At 41.9% G+C, this 16755-nt stretch overlaps 1 protein-coding gene across 1 annotated transcript; it reads left to right on the top strand.

Annotated features, from left to right (window-relative positions):
• The first annotated feature begins 3522 nt into the window (after nt 1–3522).
• Nucleotides 3523–15103, top strand: tbc1d24 (TBC1 domain family, member 24). The gene is made up of 7 exons (XM_069664512.1): nt 3523–3592; nt 7374–8483; nt 9877–10035; nt 10851–10914; nt 11518–11613; nt 13584–13830; nt 13933–15103. The coding sequence occupies exons 2-7, from the start codon at nt 7495–7497 to the stop codon at nt 14085–14087; spliced, it is 1710 nt and encodes a 569-aa protein (XP_069520613.1). The 5' UTR covers nt 3523–3592; nt 7374–7494; the 3' UTR covers nt 14088–15103.
• The last annotated feature ends 1652 nt before the right edge of the window (nt 15104–16755 follow it).

Raw genomic sequence — 16755 nt, 5'->3', positions numbered from 1 at the left:
TTTAAAAAAAGGAAATAAAAGTTGGGGCTGAGAATGATCTCGCCTCCTCTTTTTTTTGTCTCTTTTCGCTTTCTTTCCCTCCTTCTGTGGCCGACCCTTTTCTCTGTCTCAGGGCCTATGGGTGGGCATCCTGCCGTTGTCAAGGTAACCTGACTCCCCTTTAAAGAAAACAATACCCAGAGTGGTGCTTAGGCCTTTCAGAGATACAATGGAGCCCACGCTATTGGGTGACACAGTTTCTTTCAGTCTCGCTGGCCAGACTTAAGCCTCGGTTGTGAAGTGATACTCCAGCAGGGAGCTCATTTAAATTGCTTAAATGGTTCAAACCTTTGGGACAGAACGGCACAAAAGAGACAAAAGACAGTACAAATTAATGATGGTGACAATACAGAGCATAATAAAAGACACAAGGAAATACCCAGTGGAAACTTTATCAATTACAATTAAATGATTTTAAGTTGTAATTCCAACTTGCTCTGTTGCAATTGTCAAGTCACTCAATCAGACGGGGATTGATGCAATTAATGAGGGTTAATTTTGGTTTAAAGTGCGAGAAGTGAATGAAAGAAACTGTGTCAAGATATCCTTTATTTTTAGACAAAATACTTGAAACGTGCACTCTTGGCGAAAAGGCCCTAAATTAACATCATGCCAACAGCTGGAAAAGGCCTGCAGATTGAAGAACATTGGCTACACCCACCTGCAAACACAGCCTTTAGGAGCCACGCATTATTTCACAATTCATACATGAGTTAAACTAAATGAACTGCACGAAAACTTCAAAAAGTTGAGGCAAACAAAAAATATTTTCCCCCTTGAAGTTTGCCACTGGAAGGGCTGATCACAAGAACAAGCATGCAACAGTAATTACAGACCACAGTGCCGAACAATATGCCAAACCTTTCCACACCAATTAACTTCTTAATAAGCGCTTGGATGGAGCAGGATAGGACATGTATTTCACGTGGAAAATTACTAATGCTACAAACAGGAAGGGTAGCACAACAAAATGGGCCATGAACACATTTAGAAATCAACCGTAGAGCCCAGATTCCAGCTACACTGAGCCCTGATTGGCTTCTCCATCTCAGCTGATTTGGATGCCAGATCAAATACACTGATCATTACTAAGGCTGCACAGTGGTGCAGCGGTTAGCGCTGTCGCCTCACAGCTAAAAGGTTCCTAGTTCAAATCCTGGTTCAGATGAAGTGGGCCTTTCCGTGTGGAGTTTGCATGTTCTCCCAGTGGATGCGGCTTCTCCGGGCCTCCTTCCACAGTCCAAACACATGCTCGTTAGGTTCCTTTGTGACTCTAAATTGCCCGTAGGTGTGAGAGTGAGCATCCCTGAACAGGATAAGCGGTATATATAATGGATGGATGATCATCACTGACCACAAGTGATAAGGAACACTAGGTCATTCCTCCTGACTTCAGACTCTGTAGCTACTGTTTATGGAGCGGGACATATGACGACTAGAGCTCCATCTACAAAATGTTCAACTATTTATTATCTCCTGCTTTGGTTAAAAAAACGTCCCAATTATTCCCACGTATGTTACACTCATGTTTTCTCATTCCTCTGTCCAACAGCAAAAACAAAACACCAGGTTTTCAATTCACTGAAGCAAAGAAAAGCTGCTGCAAATAATTAAACATTTACAGACATTCAAGACAGACAGATTAACAAAATAAGCCTGCGTTAAGTTTTTGTGGATAAACATTCAGCTGCAGCTGCACAGTAAAGCTGCAAGAGTTGCAGATTTAGAGACTTTTTCAAGGGCAACTGCTGAGAGGTAAAACAATTGCACATTCACTTTGCCTCTGTACCCACATAGAGATATTATCAATCGGTCTACAGAGGCCGTCTTATTCTCTAATTAACTTGTGTTTATTACAGTCAAACCTTCTTCTTAGTCGCATGTTTACAGGAGGCCGCTGAATTAAAAAAATGAAAAGAGTTTGTACAGCCAGCCTTATGTGTTAGACAAGTGTGCATGTACAACCTATGTCTATGTGTGCACTACTGTGTCTACGTGTATACATGTGTGATAGGAGGAAGGGGCGGGGCTAGTTCATGGAGTGATGTCACGCAGCGTGTGGGAGCGGAAGGATTTGATGAGCATAAACCTCCATAAGCTTGAACCTAAAGGCTTACTGGCTTTACACCCATCTGTCTCTCTCTCTCTCTCTCTCTCTCTCTCTCTCACACACACACACACACACACACACATTTGCTGACAATCCCGCAAAATCACATTTTTCATCAGTTTTCTTCATAATAATTCCCCTCTCGTGAATACAGTACCACACTTGCATGTTCACATTCATTTCAGATTTCCGACACACACACACACACACACACACACACACTGTCTTTGGAGTACAACTCTTACTTTGACCCAAATGTTTCAGGCTGTATACGCAAATTAAACAGAAAATCATCATGCCATGAAGTTCCTGCAGATTATGATGCTCTGTCTACCTCATGTGACATGGCTGCTTGCTTTTCAAGCTCCCTTCAGAGCCACACATATCAACACAGGCTGTTTAAAGTGGACAAGTTACAGGATGTGGATGCTGTTTTATTAATAAAGGAGACATAAATCTTCAATATAGACCGCATTTAGTCAATATCATGAAGATATTAGATAATACTGAGTAATGTAATGTGTGCTTATGTGGATGGGAAACACATTAGCTACAAAGATGATCCAAAATCTGCATGTAAACAAGTAAACTTACACCACAAGGTTGCTAATGTTTAATACAAGTGGCCCTACATTTTGATCTTTGCCGAACAATGACGTCAAAGATGTTTTTTAGATGCCAAGCTACTTTTTCTTATCTTTTTAATGTCATTCGAAAATGAGGACATGAAGAACATGAGCTGTTTCTAAGAGGAGCACGAAGAGGCCCAACAACATTTTACACTGAGTTCTCCTGTAAGGCACTAATGGACCCTCAATCAAATTATCAGTAATAACTGTCATGTGTTGGGCGGTTGCTTTGAGTACAGGACAAAGGCAGAGTTTGTTGGCCTTGCGAGGGTACTTCCTGTCTCAATGCCATCCCTTACGTGACAGAGAATGTCTGCAAGTAAACAAGACAAATCAGATACTAAGATCTGTCATGCAACCTCTACATGATCAAATTAGTGTTAAGGTGGCTTCAAGGACTAGCTATGCCTCTGTAAGAATAAGCTAATAATTGTGATGAGATGCAATGGGAATGTTGTTTGGTATTTCTATGATACCCCATCCATACCCATGAATTTTAAGGCTGAGTATGAATATTTGTATATGATATAGTACATAGGAAATACAGTAGAAACAGTAGAAGCCTGTCATATAGTTGGTTTTCTTCATTTAGAGTGTTTAAAACCTGATCTTACTTCAATAAATTGTTCTAATCCTGTGATTTAACCACAGAATTGGCTGTAAACAGTGTATATTTAACCCACCTGAGCCCCTCTGCAGCTCCAGCAGCAGCACGCTCACAGACGCGGACAGTGACCGAGGTTGGAGCCACTGCGCATGCCCGAGGCAACTTAATATGAATGCTGCTTCACGTCTCAAGACATCTCCCATCCAGGTAAGGATAACGTCCGTTTACTTGCTGTCAGTTACTTATAATTTGCTTACCAGTCTTTAGTCTTGTGTGGTGGAGGTATTTCTAGTTCCTTTCGCCGGCTGTGTGTTTCATATGCACCGCATCTCCACAAATTGAAGCTAAAATCTCCCCACACCAACTATCTCTAAGACAGCCTGAGCACCAAATCAAATTGGGGTTGCTATCATTCATGCTAGCTTGTGCTGCAACGTTAGCCAACATTTTTACCGCGTTGTTTTGGCGTCTCTGACAATTGCATGGCTTCGTGTGTGTCTTGCATGTTTTGTATTTTGGCAGCTTGTTCTGTGTGTCCGGTGAAGGTTTCGTTTGCTGCTGTCGTGCACTGACAGGAGCAGCTTGCGGCTAGCTAATGCTAGCACTGCTAACTTGGCAAGTGTAAATGGAAAAGGGCGTATCAGATTTAGTCGGGCGGTAATGTTAAATACCTGGTGACCCGTGTGCACTTGCTTCCAACTAACATGTTAGCAAGAGTCAGCCTGAGCTGGCTAGCTGACGGTAATAGGTTGTTAACACTGAAAATGTAGTTTAGACAGCTTTAGGTGCGCGTGCAGCTGTCAGTCCAGTTTGTGTTGACTCAACTGTACCTGTAATGTTATCTACAGCTCGGGGACAAGGTGGCAAACAGCGTAACGTTAACAGTTGCTCTGCAAATGCGTTTGTATTAGCTGTCTCTCCAAAATAAAATAGAAATCCTTCTTCCGCCTGCTGTAGGGTTAACTAACTCTGTCCAGTTTTGCAGAGGTACAGTTCAATGAGCTACAATAAGAATTTCCTTAAGGCTAGTAGTCTGCCTCCTGTTTCATTTAGTGCTGGAAGTTTTTTAATCCAATTTGCAGATAAAAAGCTGTATAGCATAGAAGTATGAAAAAAATATGAAGTTGTATTATTTCTTGTTCAAATTTTCCTGATGAGAGTTGTCAGTGCTTATTCAATAAACAAAGCATGCTATTGCTGTCATTTCTTATCTACATTTAATGGCTGCATATTATTTACTATTGAGAACAAATTTGGCGCTTGATATCCCTCACAGATAACCACGCGATGATTGATGATTTGTTTCCTGTTAATTATGTGATGTCCTGTAAGGTTGTTGATGTCTTTTTATGTTTTTTATGCTCATGGTGCAAGACAAATTCCCCTAGGGGCAATAAAGGTTTTAAGTAATTCAACCAACTTTTAAAGTTATAGTCTAGAAGATCTCAGTTTCCTTCTTTTTGCAGCACCTATGGCGATAAACGGTAATTGCTTCCCACTTCCCAGATGTCCAGACAGATGCTGTGTTCGAAATGCCGCATTATACTAGCAGTACGTACTGATTTGGCCAAAATGTAGAATGCAGTATGCAAACAAAAGCAAAATGTACAGTGTGCCAAAAATGCCCGGATGTCTCACTGATTCAGAAAAAATCTCCAGTATGCATCGGACTAATCTACCTTTCCTACTGTGTCCCACAATGCAAAGCGCTGGAACGTCACAGCGGCAACTGAGATAACGGACTGCAGCAGCATCCCAGCAGAAGGGGGCGCTATAGCTAAAGAAGCGGCGGTTATTGTTTACTTCTGCCTGGCGTAGCATACTACAAAATGAATTTGAAAAGCTCCTCCATATACTAAACTACCGCCGAATGCAGTATGCAGTATATAGTATGTAGCATGTAGTATATAGTACGGCATTTTTAACACAGCCAGCGTTTTTTCCTCGCTGACGGTCGCTTTCCTTTTTAGACTGTTTGCCTTCATCTGAGCGTTGAATCTTTTAACTTATTTTTAAGTTGTATCTGTCGTCATCGATCTTTTTTTTGTTTGTTCAGCGATAGTAGATTACTGTTTACTCGCAACACTTACAGAAACCGGAAAAGCAGCTGCTTAGCTCCGCCTACCCTCTCTGGCAGACCAACCACTGCTGGGTGATGGAAAACGCATCACTAACTGGGCGCAACAAAGTCGCCACAGACACCCAGTCCGTAATACTGCAAATGCAAAAGCTTTCATCAGTGGGCCATAGGCTCAATCAGCATTGTTTTACCTCATTTGGCGATAGAAAGTGACCTTACAGACATTTATTTAAATCAGGTTAAGGTTAAAACAAGGTTCAGCAAATATATCCATTGAAACCTCTTAGTCTAGGCCAGAGCTTAAAACTTAGCCAGGAAACTGACCCTAAAAGTCAATGGTCAAAAGAATTGGCTCATAATTTTGAACTGTGTATGAATCCTGTGAGGTATGATCACTCACTCAGGTTTAACACAGGGCAGTGTATTGTTAACCCTAAATGTGCTGTCCGATTTTGACATAAACATGAGAACTTTGGCTTTTACGGACACATATATGACAAATATAAGTGGGCTAATCTCTTTAACAAAAAAAAGGAGACGAGTACCTACTGTAAGAGCATTTTCTAAAACATTAGATGAGCCATTATGACAGGAAACTAGTCTACCCTGCGTGGCCAGGGCTGCAACACCCTTTGGACCCTTGTTTGCCAAGCATTCCTGTGTAGCATGTAAAGTTACTTTGTCATCATACGATAAGTGGCCCCAGTTTAATTTATGAGCATGAAGGTTTAAGGGCTGGTTAGTTAAACTGAAGGGCAGCTTATTGGTCACTGTATATGTATGAACTGCTACCATGCGTCCCTTTGCAGCTTTGGTTGATTGAAGACTAACTGGGTCAAGCGTTTGGTGTAGTAGACCTCATCTAAGTGTTGGAATCATGTGCAGACAGCTTTTGTTTATTCATTCTGAGAACTTTAATTTACTTAAATGTCAAAGAGGCCTTTGACTAATTCAGTTTCATTCGTTGGCTCTAGATTCAAGTTTTCCTCTGATAAATGACATCATGTGTCAAAGGCAAAATGGCAACATTTAGGTAATGTAGTCTGACAGTTAATCTCTCTTAAGAGTCACCATGAATACTTTCTGTTTTACATGCATAATGTCTTGGTATGCACCTTCATGTGACTTGTTGCAAGGCACGGTGAAATTATATGATTTTATCACCATTTTAAATATATTGCAAGTGATCTTTGGACATGAACGTCCATGTGACCGTTGGAAAACAGTGTGAAATGATTGGATTGTTGTACAACAGCCAGTATATTGCTACTGATCTTTGGACGTGACTCTTGTTGTTTCTTTGAGTTTTCATCGGCAAGAAGTGATCTGATTATTGATTTTTTTTAATATTCTGTAATGCTAATAAGCCAAATGTATTTCTTTAGTATCAAACTCTTCCTATGCCAATTAAATCTGTTCAAGATATATTTGCGCATCACATGTCTCTGAAGTTGTTTAGCAGCTGTCATATGGTATAACTTGGACACTGGTCTTGCACTGCATTCCATTCAGGTTATGGATACAGTTGATTTTGTTTTCTCTCAAAGCTTGCATAACTTGTAGATACTTTACTTCATCTTATGATCTTTAGCCAAAGATAAATCAGATCAGTGAATGTGGCTCATTTTGTTTCCTAGTTCAGATTAGCTGGCTAAATTTTGTTTTGGCTAAAACCATAATAAACATGTTAAACCTTCTCACATTTATGTAATCCCTGACTAACTGATATCACAGTCTAGGAGAAAGCAAGTTATTTAGTATCAGCTATGCTTGTAGGAGTCCCGCAAGGCCTAGTTTTAGAGTCTCAATAGATGTTAGTTTGAGTTTGATTTTGCTCCGGTGCTGCTGATTTTCATTTATGTTTTTATTCTAATGATGCTCCTTCTTTTTCTTCTTTGTGTCTTCCAGTAACCATCATGGGCGGGTAATAAAAACAGACTAATTTATCTGCTGCGTGGAGGACAGAAGGTTTCTAATACCCCCGAGTATCCCTCTTCCCACCCAGACAGTCCAGCAAGTTTCCAGCACCATGGCTGAGGAAGAGTATGGCAGCTTTGTGGACTGGAACCAGATGGGGGATCTGGCCAAGAGCAGCGGGCCCACCAAGGTAGACTGTAAAGACCTGAAAGAGTTCAAACAGATGGCTCGGCAGGGTTACTGGGCCAAAAACCACAAACTGCGGGCACAGGTTTACCAGCAGCTCATCAAAGCCGTTCCCTGCCGCACAGTCACCCCAGATGCAGAAGTGTACCGTGATATTATGGGAAATGCAGCCACAAAGAAGCCCTCCTCCAACATCCCACTTCCAGATTTTGTGGATGATAACCCGGTGCCGCGGTACTGCCTGAAGCCGGACGCAGTAGCCTCAGCACATCAGATCATCAACTGCCTGGCTGGACAGTTTCCAGATATCTCCCACTGCCCGTCACTTCCGGCTGTCACGTCCTTGCTCCTGCACTTCAGCGCCGACGAAGCTCAGTGTTTTGAGCATGTGAGCCGCATGCTGGCCTGCAACGAGCCGGGCAAACGCCTGCTCGACCAGACTTTCCTGGCGTATGAGTCTAGCTGCATGACTTTTGGAGACCTGGCCAACAAATACTGTGCAGCCGCCCACAAACTGATCGTAGCCACCGCCCAGGATGTGATGGAGGTCTACTCTGACTGGCAGCGCTGGGTGCTGGGTGACCTGCCTTTCAGCCACGTGGTCCGGATCCTGGATGTCTACCTCGTGGAGGGCTACAAGGTTCTCTTCCGCGTGGCTATCGCATTGCTGAAGTTCTACCGCAAGCATAAAGCAGGGGTCCAGGGGGGTCAGGGAACCCAGCAGCCGCAGGATTCAAGCAAAGTGAGGGCGGACATTCAAGCTTTCATTAAAGGCATCGCCTCCACCGTCACACCTGACAAGCTGCTAGAAAAGGCCTTCTCCATCCGTCTGTTTAGCCGAAAGGAGATCACGCTGCTGCAGCTCACCAACGAGAAGTCCCTGCAGCAGAAAGGAATCACAGTCAAACAGAAGCGGTACAGTCTATAAAAATGATCTGTGTGGGGTGAATTGTTATCATATTTCTCTTGTCCTTCATCACTTCTGGTAGAATTAGTTAAAGCTCCTATGAGGAGTTTTTTGTTGGTTATGAAACAGACTGAAATTAATTCTGATGACTCTATATGAGCTACAAAAACAAGTCAGACCGTCAGTGACAAGATTGATTATTTCTATATAGTTATTTTTAATGCCTGAAACTGCTGGCGGAGTGTAGGTGTCAAACAACTTGTGGTTTCGCCCATTCTACATTCCTACAACACCCAACATGCATTGCACCCCTCCCTCCGAAACGAAGTGCCCAGTGAGAGAGTTTTTACTGCAGGCGATGGCTCAGAGCGGTACAGAATCCGAAATACGACGAGAATATACCGGTGGGTCGTCTAAAAAATCTTCAGGTCTGCAGTCTACATTTCAAACCTGACGATTTTGATTGAGACATGACATCAGAGGCGGGCGTCCTAGATTGAGGAAGTGTAGTTCAGCAAGCTCCCTGGCCTCCACCAGAAGACGCGTTTTACGTAGTCTGGCGGAGGTTTTCCAGGTTGGAGAAGTGGGTAGCGTCCTCCAAAGGCACTGAGTGAAATTGCATTTTTTTTCTCCCATAATGACATTAGCTCCCCATAATAGCATGATTGGACTGAGGTTGAAAATCAGCGAACTGGCCATTTAAGCATGTACAGGACAAAATCAGCAAAGAGATGAGAGGTACGGCGTTGTCCACAGGGGGCGCCAAAACACACAAACTGAAAGTTCCTCACAGGAGCTTTAAACGTAAAAGTACCTTCATTCAAGGCTTTATTGGCATTCAACTTTGAGAAACAATGTCTGCCTGTAAGTCTATTGCTCCGGCTTAATTGGACTTGAACATGATTAAAGTTAAGACACAGTTCCTGGACTGTAAATTAAATCACAGAGGTATGCGCAGAACGAGAGAAATGTGGTGTTAATATAGTTCCACTTTAGACTCTTTTCACTCGAGTGTTCACCACAGAAAGTAATAGATCAAGTGCTTGCTTCATTGGCAAAAATGTGCTGTTCTTTTTCATCATGATACTCAGGCATGCTCTGGTGAAAGGTTTATGTTGCATTCTTATCTCATTATGTTATTTTTGTTGTTTCCTGTTTGTTTGGTCTGTGCCTCGTTTTTCCATCCACCATCTTCTGTCTCGTCCGCACTCCATTTCACAGCTCTAGGTGGGTTCTCTCTTCTCTGCTTCTCTCCACATCCATTTTCTAAATCTGTCTCATTATTTACTCTCTGAATAGATGTGATGGTGAATCACTTATTTTATTATCTTGTTTTATTTATCATCGACTGTGTGATCAGTCTGACGCCCTGTCCCTCTCCGTCTCTCCCTGCCTCCACAGAAGGAACGTGCAGCTGGCCCTTAATCCTGACACCTTCTCCTCAGAGATCGTCAGTGCCAAGGAAATGCGGGACATCTGGTCGTGGATCCCTGAGCGCTTCGCCCTGTGCCAACCTCAACTCCTCTTCACCACCTCCACCCATGGCTGCAGCCTGAACAGGTACACCATGTTGTGTTTACCTTAATACAATAATCCCGCTTTTTGCTGATCAAAATGTCAAGTTTTATTATTTGATTTAAGGCCAGAAGGCTGAAATAGTATAAAGATGTTAAAGCTATAATCCAAAATGAGGCGACGCCTGCGAGCTAGTTCAGGCAGGCAACTCAAGCTGCACTGATTTCACACCCGACACGCGTCACTTACCACAGTCACCTGACAAACACTTCCTCCCAATTGGTACTCTATTTAAGCTGCAAGATTTCCTGTCTCTCCCTCTGCTCTGTCATTGCCATCGCTGCCCTGCACCAGTACTGCACTAATACTTTCAGCCCCACCACCACCCAGGCATCCACCTGCAGGCTCCGGCTACGGGGTTTAAGATATGATGTCATCTCATCTCAAATTTCTGCATGAAAAATAAATCTCTGAGGAGTGATGAGGCCGGAGCTGCGACGCCAAACACAAACTATGTTCTGCTGCTGCTGCAATAAACATTTCATGTTATTACAAGCATGAGTTGTGTGACTGAACTGAAAATATCAGCTGTAATAATTCATGTCTTTCCACCTCCTGTTATATAGTTTATCTATATAGTGGAACAGAAGAAGTTTATCTATTTATAAAGTATTTAAGAAGGTGTTAGCAGAGAATTTCTTTCTTAACTGTACCTACATGTGTGTGCGATATTAAATCTAGCAACCAAAAGTACATAAATGCTGCAATTTAAACATGCTTTTAATATGTTTAATCCTAAGATTCAGTACAGGAGGCTTATTACATAACATGCGATCAATTCAAACTTCACTTTCCTCCAGGTTCTACTCACACTGTGAAGGCTACGAGCCCACCCTGCTCCTCATTCGGACCACAGATGGAGATGTAAGTTACACACGCGCACCCATGTTTCCGCCATGTCAGAGGGAATGAGGATGCACATTAAGTTAATAATATACTCTCAAAAGGATATGATAACTTCCTGATGCCATAAAATATGTAAGCTATCTTGATATTCAGGTTCCTCCATTGATGTTTGCTGTACAAAGTGGGCTGAACAGGTTTTGGTATCCCTCTCATAAACTGCCTTCAGTCTCAGTCAGTATCAAACGTAGAACACGCCCGTAACTGGATCTTGCTAACTCTAGCTACAATCATGTTCGACCAGCATGTTGTGTGTAATATCACCACTTCTGTACTGACCGATACGTTGTTGGTCAGTGTTATTTTTTCTACAGTAGCTGCTTGTATTTCAAAATAGAGACAGGTTTTATTCTTGTCATGTACGGTGAATCCGTATCAGAGGTCATGATTTCACATGTGTCGTATGATTGGATTATTGTGCTACAAAGGGATCCAAGCAGGAACACTAGCAGCTTTGTAATCGTCCTCTAGAAGGAATTTTGAAGTATTTCAGAGCATGAAGCTGTCGCGGATGAGCAAACCAAAGAGGTTAACCCACTGATGATAGGTCTGTTTTTCCCTCAGGTATGTGGAGCGTTCCTGTCCACAGATTGGGAGGAGCGGAAGAGAGGAGGCAACAAATTGAGCTTCTTTGGCACGGGGGAGTGCTTCGTCTTCAAGGTGAGATTATTTCCTGAGATACTGGCTTCATTTAAATCAAAACAAATCACTTATTTTTTCTTAATGTAGGTGTATTTTAAACAGGATTTAGTGATCAATTAAAGAGAGAATGTTTGCAGTACCACACTTTGGCCACTAGATGGTGATATCCACTCTGGGTTGGTTTGCTCCTGATTTCAGTGTCACTGTCCAGACTCTCATTCGGTATAGCTGCTCTAGTAGGTCACAATTCACCATTATGACATCACCATGTCTTCTTCTGCAAAATAAAACCACAAACATGTTGCTTTTCTGCTCGTGATTGTGCCGCATTGAGCTCGAGTCAAAAGAACACCTGGGCTGGAAATAGCAAAGCAGCCTGCCTCTCTAATGCCTGCTCCATGAATAATTTACCTGGCTGCTGCGTTGATGCACAGCTGCTGGCTGTCTGAGCCAGCACGCCTGCAAAACAGCGTCATCTCACACACTCAATACTTAAACACACACAGATCGGAAACTCCTGTAACCTGATCCAGTGTTATGACCCAGCCCTCACCTGACACCGGGGGGAAATGGAGACAGTCAACAGGGACGGATGTCTGTCGGATGTGTTTTAAAAATTGTATTTAATCCTGTAATCAAACATGTACGAGACATACCTGTTTTAAAAAGAATAAACACTCTGATTAAGTATAGACACATGGTATGTTATTTCTGTACAGCAGATCACTGCTATGATGAACAGAGCATTGCTATTGACACTGTTCTGATATAACCTGACCTCAGCACCAATTCAACACTAAACAGACCACACTATGGACTGTGGCAGCGTCTAAAGACTGGTTAATACAAAACATAACATCAAAACGTTGACAGTTAAAGAACAGAAACCTCTGTCAGCTGCTGCTGGCATTCAGGTGTTCTCATTCACCTTGTTTCAATTCGACATCAATAGTTTCAATCAATGTTTTAAGACATATAAAATGCTCTGCTTGAAATAATAAATTGTGTCTGACATGTCCCGCCCACAATGCAAACAAAACACATCTCTGCCATCATTTAGTGGCAGCTTGTTGAAACTCAGATAGCTTGAAATGTAGTAATTAGTAGCAGTAACATTAACGTTAGAAGTCAGTAGTGAGTTTGCAAGAATTACGATGACAGTTGCAGCTGGCTCGCGCATCAAGGAAGTGGTTGCCATAGGTTACACATAACAATATTCATAGTGTCACCCCGTCCATTAACGGGATTGGCTCCTTAGGTTTGTGATGTCTCAAACCTGCCAACCTGAAAATGTGTTGTTCAGCCTGTCCTTGGTACACTGCAGTTTAAAAGCAGACAGGCCCAGACATGGAGATGACTGCTGATGTTGTCCCTGATATGTTTTGTAGCACATGAACACAACATGGAGATGTTTACAAGATTAAACACTGGATGTTCACTGGAGGGGGGCTTTAATGTTAGTGATATAACTAAGGTATACACGCGATACAATTTTAATAAGGCTATTGGGTTTATGGTTGCTATGATACAGTAGAATCTAAAACACAAATATTTTAGTTGAAAAAAGGAAAACGTCCCCAAATCAAGGCGAGTAACCCAATAAGCACAATCATGAACAGCATGTGGGTCATAATGGCTGATAATAAACACTGCAGGGTCGGGGTCCTGCATCACCCAAACTCTAACCCTTACTCAGACAACACTATACAATTTAGAGAAGTGACAGAATAAGAGAGTTAAAGAGTTTTTCAGCTCTTTCTGTGGTACATAAAAATGTTATATCCTTTGACCTAGCATTATAAATACTGTATCTATATATGAGAGGCTGAAGAGTCTAAACAAAAGTGTAAACAAAATAGAAGTCCAGTCAACACAGGGAATTGGTTGCTAACTTTTTTGTATATTTCACAGGTAAATAGTGTGCAGTGCGACTCCAGTCAATGTGTGATATATACAGTAGGTGTGTAACTCCCTGTTCCCCTCTCTAGCTGAAGCCAGAGATGGAGCGCTATGAGTGGGTGGTGATCCGCCACCCTGAGCTGGCCTCCTCCATCAAAACTCAGGTCCCGGAAGACGGAGCCGCCTCAGAAGTCCCAACCTCGGACAACAACGGCTTAGCTGAGCCGGAGAAACCTGCTGGAGACCTGTCGCCCTTCCTGTCCGCCCGCCACTTCAACCTGAACTCCAAGAATACGTCAATGTTCATGGCTGGAAACTTTGACTCCATCATCGTCGGTGAGTGGATTATTATTGTGTGTTATTGTTGGTTGTTTGGTATTTCTGGCCTTTTTAGTTGATTTAACCTTCTGTTAACTCTGTGCTTTTATGTCTGATCAGGTGGTGGTGAAGGCAACGCTCTCTACATCGACTCTGAGCTGAACCACGGGCGCACCGGCAGATGCACCACCTTCGACAACCCGCCGCTGTGCGCTGAGAGCTTCCAGGTTGCACTGCTGGAAACGTGGGGCTTCGAGGATACCATGGCCAAATAATGCTGTACACACACACACACACACTACACATACATGTAGATCCATACAGATGAAGACAAACTTAAACATAAACAAACCTTAATAGAAAAAGTCCAGCAGAGTGTTTGAGGAAACACAGATATGCAAACAGAACTACATCCGTCCTAAAGCTTACCTTTTTTATTTATTAATGCAGTTAATTTCAAACTCAACATGTGAATAAAATGTGTTTCTGTTTATTTTTGTATTTACAGATTTGTTATTATGGTGAACTAATTGTATGACGTGTTCAGAAGTCAAGTTGAAGTCGATGTAGAGGGTTTTTATGTCGCCTGTGATGTGTTCACGTTCGTGCTGAACTAAAAGGCTTGTATTTCTGAATGTAAAGTCATTTTTCTGTTCTGTGGTTCAACTCAATCTGCCAAATATACTTTAAAGGTAACTGCAGTTCTTCAAAAAGAAACGTGTGTCAATGAATGTGGTTAAAGATCAAACGTGCAGTCAAGAGTAGATTTGGTGCGACGTGTTTTTAAATGTTGGATAAGACTAAGAAATGTTGACGTTCTACCAGCTCAGACACACTTTCTTTCCTGTACATATGTGGAAGGTTTACTAAGTTGAATAACGTGGTAATTTTTGTGAATATAAGTGGTGAATATGAGTGTTGCTATTTTGCACTATATGTCGAAGCTTCCTTTTGATCCTGTGGCAGTCTCTCCTCTGTACGGTGAATATTCATGTGAACAACAGTCAAACTTTTTAAAGAAGAAACTCAAGTTGTTCTGGTTTACAACTTGTGGGTATAAATGCAGTTTGTTCATCCTTATTTTCTTACCATTTTCCGTGACTGGAAACTTCCGTCCTTTTTAGTGTGAAGAAAGCAACAAAGTCCAAAACTGTGCCCTGATGGCAAAGCGATGTTGATGTTGGCGTCATGCGCCCTGTTTGTTTGTGTATGTTCAAATGTGCTCCTGTGAAATATCAGTTAATTATCAACAAATGTATTCTACATGTGAAAATACAGCATTATACTTTCAGCAGCGCTCTTTGTTTCATTGCTTTGTTACTCTACTTCTAAATCTCTGTCCTGCAAAGAGAAGATGACATTTCTTCAGACTGTCACAGAAGTGTGCCAGATGCCTTTTGAAGTCAGCTGACCGTCAATCTAACTAATCCCCTCGTTTGTCTTTACTCCTGTAGTAGTTCCTTTACCTTAACTTTACATTAAATTACCTTTTAAATAGTGTGGTTAACCCTCTGTGCCATTTTTAGGATCAAAAACATTTTAAACTCTAATTTTAAAATGATTTAGTTTCAACTAAACACTCATTTGAGCCAATCTCTTCTATTTGGGTCTGGGTCTAAAACACTTAACTGTGTGACTACTAAATGACTCATACACTCAGTCTATTTTTTGTTTGGACGTTTTGTGGATGTGTCTGCTTTGTGGACGCTGACAGCAACCTGCATGACTGGAAAATATATAGCAGAGATGAGTCAAATATACATATAAATATATCTGCAAAAGACTCCTATTAATAATGCAAAATTCAGTTCATTGAACGCATCATACAATTTCAATCAAACCTAATAGAGAAATAGGACCCACTTTACAGACAGTTTTCCAATACACAGTATATAGGCCATTTGGCAACTCAGACGTTTTATTAAACATTTCAGAATAAAAGCTTTCCATATCAATCAACGTTGTAACAGTGTAGCTCTATTAAAATATATGGACATTCATTAGCAGTGGACGTGGCGCATCCTAACGTATTATGTACCATCCTAGAAGGCGAAGTGGTGGAGTAATTCCTCCTTACAGTAAGTAGCATTGACTCCATGCTTTTCATTCAGGATTCACACTCTGCTAATCGCACATGCACGTCTATATTTAGCCTCTCCTTTGGGTGTTGGTCTGGCGCATCTCCTGAAAACCATGCTTTCCAGCCCGCAGGAGTAAGATGCTTAAGTGTTTAACCCTACACTGAGGTGGGTCTCTCCTTGGACAGCCCCCCTGCCCCTTAGACAACAAAGGCTTGTGGACGAGGGATTAGGAGGCAGACTAAGAAGGTCTCGACGAATATTGTTTTTATTCTCAGACTAAATATTAAAATGTGGTTATAACAGAGGACTGAATGAAGAATTAGAGCTCTAAAGTTACGTTTTTAGTCATGCTGGAACAAACCCAGATGGGAAAATTACCAAACCTGACACTAGCTTAGCTAGCTACTTCCTTTTTTCAGCTGCTGGAAAACTCTTACACAAATCAGCACTCTTTGTTGGATTGTATTGTATTGTGTATTAAAGCACCTGAACAACGTCATGATGAAGAATCTAGATCCAGGATTACATCAGCAGCGTTGCCTGTGTATTTAGAATGACATTATAACATAACCGTGTGTGCTAAATGCTTTATGGTGCGTCTTGAATAGCACCTTGATTTAATCATGCCCTCGTGAGAGTTTCTCACACTTCCCCGTTGACCTTCCTTAAACAATCTGAGAGAGCAGCCTTCAAAATAAAAGCTAATCTTATCTCATCTGATCAGTGCCACTCAAGGACAAGGGCAGCACGCTCATCATGTAAACATTCACCCAAAACAAACACAAACAATAAGTAGATACATAGGTGATCATATTACTGCAGGTTGTTAAAGGAGCTGGTTGGCTGCTCAAACAGGAACATC

This window comes from Semicossyphus pulcher, unplaced genomic scaffold (assembly GCF_022749685.1).
Source record: "Semicossyphus pulcher isolate SPU_LCO1_2020_fin unplaced genomic scaffold, fSemPul1.0.p SCAF_16, whole genome shotgun sequence".
Lineage (NCBI taxonomy): Eukaryota > Metazoa > Chordata > Actinopteri > Labriformes > Labridae > Semicossyphus > Semicossyphus pulcher.
The sequence above is the reverse complement of the archived record's forward strand: the minus strand, read 5'-3'. Positions and strand labels throughout refer to the sequence as shown.

Excerpts from the sequence above, each read along its gene's own strand:
- tbc1d24 (XM_069664512.1), top strand. The coding sequence starts at position 7,495 with ATGGCTGAGGAAGAGTATGGCAGCTTTGTGGACTGGAACCAGATGGGG. Across the intron at positions 8,484-9,876 it reads ATCACAGTCAAACAGAAGCG|AAGGAACGTGCAGCTGGCCC; the intron begins GTACAGTCTATA and ends CTGCCTCCACAG. Across the intron at positions 11,614-13,583 it reads GGGAGTGCTTCGTCTTCAAG|CTGAAGCCAGAGATGGAGCG; the intron begins GTGAGATTATTT and ends TCCCCTCTCTAG.